Source organism: Pinus tabuliformis, chromosome 5_1, assembly GCF_031772625.1.
Source record: "Pinus tabuliformis cultivar Carrire ecotype Pingquan chromosome 5_1, CPIR1, whole genome shotgun sequence".
In the NCBI taxonomy this organism is placed as follows: domain Eukaryota; kingdom Viridiplantae; phylum Streptophyta; class Pinopsida; order Pinales; family Pinaceae; genus Pinus; species Pinus tabuliformis.
In genome coordinates, this window is record NC_142305.1 from 235,856,574 (window position 1) to 235,861,651 (window position 5,078).

Sequence of the window (5,078 nt, forward strand, 5' to 3'; positions counted from 1 at the left end):
TGAGGGATAAATTATGAGCATATTCCATTCAAGAGCATTTAATGTCATGCTTATGGACATTTTGCCAACACACTGTCCAAATATCCAAGAAAATAAATGATCTAGACTTATACAGGAATGCAACAGAATACAGATACAAACATGAACACCAAAATGCAGCGGAATAAAACTTCATTTCATTAATACCAAAGAATTGAAATATGCTTACATACAAAATGGGAATAAACTAGCTAGGGCGATGGTAGCTTATCTTTGATAAGAGATGTGGCAACTACATGCCTCTGAACTATGCTATAATGAGGCTCAAGGACCTTTGTATGATTGAACAACAAGGTAAAACCCTAAACAACCAAAACCCTAACCCCAAGAGATGGAACGCTAAGAGTTTGTGGGCCCCATTGGGGTTAGTTGGAAAGCCAACTTCCCAAGGTCGTAACTTGGCTATATGGTCTTTATTTGGCACGTACGATACCTCGTTAGAAAGATATCTCTGAGTATTACAGGATTTGCCACAACCATGCCCTTGTTGTGGACTTCAAAAAAACGTGGTTTAGGGGGTCAAAAGAGCTCCGAAAGTTTAGGACCTGAAAAACTGTTGAATATAGTAAATGCTGCTATAATCAAGGAAACAAATGAAACCAATTAGAGGTCTAGGTGGAATTGGTGGGTGGCCACCAATATCCACCTGGATCAAGCAACCTTCTACAAAGCAATAATCAAGAAAGGGACCTAAGTTCAAGATGGTATCAAACAAGCACATAGATTTTCAGTGTAAGGGGCCATCTCATTTAAAGGCATCATAGGAGTGTCTACCCACATCAAGCAATAATAAATTTAAAATTATTGGGAACTTAAATGGCTTAGTAAATATTGAAGACAATAAAATGAAGTTGATGAGGAACCGATTATAGATCTCAACTCTAAACCATTTCATCCCAATAATGGTATAAATGCATCCCCAAAGGGTCCAATGGCCAAGCCCAAGAATAGAGAATAAAAAGAGGAAGATGAAGAATATGCAGTGAGGAAGATGAATTCAAAGGAAGCAGAGGAAATAGAGGAATAAAGGGAATGATGTCAAGAATATGAAAAGGAAATCGACTTAGATGTGCATTTGGGGTCCTCCAAGTCCTTTTTTGTCAAAATCATGAAGAATGCTCCAAATATCTCTCCTCCTCTCACAACAACAAGGAAATCCAATGAATATTGGATGGATTATGGAGTAAAAATGAATATTCTATTGGGTTGCATTCCCTTAGGGGGAGGACTATAATAAGAATGCGATAACTATGTTTTGCTTTTATATTTCTCTCTATATCAATTTGCAAAAATAAAATACATCCATGTACTCAAGAAATTGACATGAAAAGTGCTTTTAGGAAAATTCAACTTCTCGCTCTCTCTCTCTTTCATGGAGGGAGGAAGAAAAATTGCAAAAATCTCAATCAAGAGAATTTACATACTTGTTATTAACAGTATTACAACTTGTTTTTACAATAAAATCTCTCTCTCTCTCTCTCTCTCTCTCTCTATATATATATATATATAAGAATTTCATTTATTCCAATACCATTTTAAAAATAAAATAAATATCCTAAATATATTTTTTTATTAAGAATAAATAAGAACTGTGAAATTAAAAAATATATAATGAATGGTTAAACTTAATATACACATTTAAAGAGTGCTCTTTGTTAAATTTGTAAAGGAGTGAATTGTCTATCTCAAAGGTTAAATAATAATAATAATAATAATAATACCAATAATGATAATACTTAAAGAGTAAGTTCATAGAAACAATTATTAATTGTAAATTAGATACTAGGATAGATCCATCTTAACTCTAGACTTACCAAGCCCGAGAGGGATCAAACCTCTCAAGATGCAAACCTATTTCTGAGTGCAAGATTTTAGGAAAAGTTCGCACCTCAAAAAAAATGATTTCTCTCGAATCTTGGTGGATATAGAGCTAAGATTGGTTTTGAGTAACACACTCATAAAATGGTTTAACTACAAGATTATTATTATTATTATTATTATTTTTTATTTTTTATTTTTCACTTGTTTTATATAATACACATGTAATTAAAATGATTTTATTTATTTATTTATTGATGATTCACCTTATTCATATTAAAATGTCAATACATGTCTCCTCATATTTGGAAATAGAAAACATACATCCATGGTATTCTCTCTCTCTCTCTCTCTCTCTCTCTACACACACACACACACATCTATGAAAATGTTGCATATCAAATCTATATTAAACATTGAATGAATTACAAATCTCCCTCATACCTTGTATAAGAAAGCGTGCACACACACACATATGTTACATATCACAATTATATTAAACATTCAATGAATTACAAATCTCTCGCATACCTTGTATTATAAAGCACACACACACACATATGTTACATAACAAATCTATATTAAACATTGAATGAATTACAAATCTCACTCATACCCTGTATTAGAAAGCACCTATTAATTGAATAAGAACTCTCTCTCTCTCTCTCTCTCTCTCACACACACACATATTAAAACCTTTTACTCAACATGCATATTGAAAACTTTGATTTATAACTCATATTAAAATAAAATAAAGAATAATTACTACTACTTTTGAAATGTTACATATCAAATCCATATTAATAATTAATAAATTACACATCTCTCTCTCTCTCTCTCTCAATAGAAAGCGAAGATATAATACTTCATTTTTTTCCCAAGTAAAGTTTTTTTTTCCCTGGGGAAAAATCGTAATTCTCTATTAAATTTGAAAATTACATGTTGTAGATGCCTAACAGGCATATGCTGTAAGTATAGGTCGTAGCCTTCAAAAATATAAGTTTGTACAGATTACCCTCCTAGGGTATACAGTGACTGTTCAGTTAAAAATATGTACAATATATATATCACGTAGAATTCTGATGGTATATACAAGTGAATAAAAACTATAATTAGGGCCTATCAACCCTCTAAAATATTTGATCATTATATGGTATGTGGTAGAAACTGGTAGTATTCTGCTTCCTTCTGATCTTTTATAAGCCATAATCCCCTGGGCTGGACCGCGACCTCCTTAGATAGCTAATTGACAGTCTGATTGCGTTCCCTGTAAATGTGGTGACAATAAATATAATCAAATTGAGATTTTAAAAGCAAGGCTTCATCCAATATATTCCTGAGAGAGTGAACATGACATGCAGATGTATTATTGAACCAATTTATAATGATTTTGGAGTCCCTGTATATCTGTAGTTGCCTGCAATCATGTGCCAATGAAAAATGAAGCAAACGTCGAAGTGTGATAAGTTTAGCAAAACTAAGTGTAATAGTATTCCCCCCCCCCATCCTTGATCTTGTGCAGAACCATTAAAAAGAGCCCAAGGGTGATTTCGGTTTATAACTTCAGGTGTCACAACTCAGGTAGAAGGAGTAATATCATCATCAGGGATTTCATGGAAGGCATTGATAATCTGAGAAACTGATATAGGCCATTGGATGTCTTTGTCTCTAAATATGATTCCATTCTTGTTTAACCATATAGACCAACTTATAAGTAGTGGGAGATTGTGGTTTTTCAAGTTCAAGGACTCAGCCCACCAAAGGTTCCATGCATCCATTATATTTTGACCATTCCATCACTAAGTGATGGCTAGAGAGGAGAGAACTTGTTCCCAAATATTGCTAATAGTAGGGCAGAAGAGGAAGAGATGTTCATTCGATTCCTCAGCCTGTTGGCATAATACGCACCAAGTGGGGCCATAAAATGATCTTTTCTTCAGATTTTCCCCAGTAGGTGATTTATTCATTAATACATTCCACATAAATAGTCTGGTCCGAGGGGGTGCTTTGAGTTTCCAAATAGATCGCCACCACCCCACCAACACAGGTGGCTTGTGTGAAGCGTGGATGATTGGGTATCCTTCTTTGGGAGAATAAGATCTGTGCGCTGCAGGTGCCCAAATGAGCTCATCATCTTCCTCTGTAATTCTGACATGAGATTCAGTCAATGCTGCAATATATCCCTCCCAATCCTGGGTCCACTGAGCTGGAATTTCCAGTTGGTCAGCTGATTTCCAAGCCTGTGAAAATATAGTGGAGTGCTCTGAGTCCACAATATTGGCAATCATGGCTATGCCCCTGTCCTTAAGAAAATTAATAAGATCATGGGGTAGACGATACATGTTGCCACAACCAGTCCATGGATCCATACCGATGCGCACAGATGTGCCAGCTTTAATACGCCATACAAGGCCATCTCTGATAGTGGGTAGAGTAAGAAGAACAACCCTCCAGATTGTCGAAATACCATTCCTGTGCCATGATGGAAGACAAATCCATTCCATGATATGTAGAGGCCATATGTATTTATAATGAACAACCTCTGTCTAGAGGCTATGAGAGTTAAGGATGAGCCATCCCATCTTTGCTGCTAGTGCATGAGCGAATGAAGGTAGAACTTTTAATCCCCATCCTCCCCATTTTTTAGGAAGTGCGATGTGACTCCATCCTACCCAGGCAAAAGTATTCCCTTCCTTGTATCCATTCCAAAGGAATCTGCAGCAATTTTTTTGGATCCGAGTAAGTATTCCTTTGGGAATCCATGCCAAGGACATCCAATAAACCGGGGTTGCCTCCAGGACCGATTTAATGAGAACTAAGCGCCTTGCTCTGGATAGGAATCTATGGCTCCAGTTGTGAAGTCTTTTCTCTACCTTGGCCACAAGCCAGATCCAATCCACAATTTTATAACAGTGTGGTTTGATGCAGAAACCAAGGTATTTAAGGCCTTCTTCCAAATGATGTCTTTGAAATGGGAATTTCTGAAGGGAAAACCGAATTTCCTGTGGGGAGCATGTTGAGAATGTAATAGTGGACTTCAGCCGATTCGATTCCATTCTGGCAGCAACGCAGAAGAGTAGCATAGCTCATAAAAAATAGAGAAAACCTTAATACCCCATTGAGGAAGATGAGCACGTCATCAACAAATAGAAGATGGGTTAAAGTGCATTGGTCAATTATCTTGAGTCCCCAAAGTCACCCTTCTCTTCTTCCCTGCAATA

General features: G+C 36.0%; 1 protein-coding gene across 1 annotated transcript; it reads right to left on the reverse strand.

The window, feature by feature from the left end:
* Positions 1-3,656: 3,656 nt before the first annotated feature.
* LOC149164277 (uncharacterized) lies at positions 3,657-4,361 on the reverse strand. The gene has a single exon (XM_089429426.1). It carries the CDS (start codon positions 4,359-4,361, stop codon positions 3,657-3,659), a length of 705 nt encoding a protein of 234 aa, XP_089285552.1.
* Between the last annotated feature and the right edge of the window lie 717 nt (positions 4,362-5,078).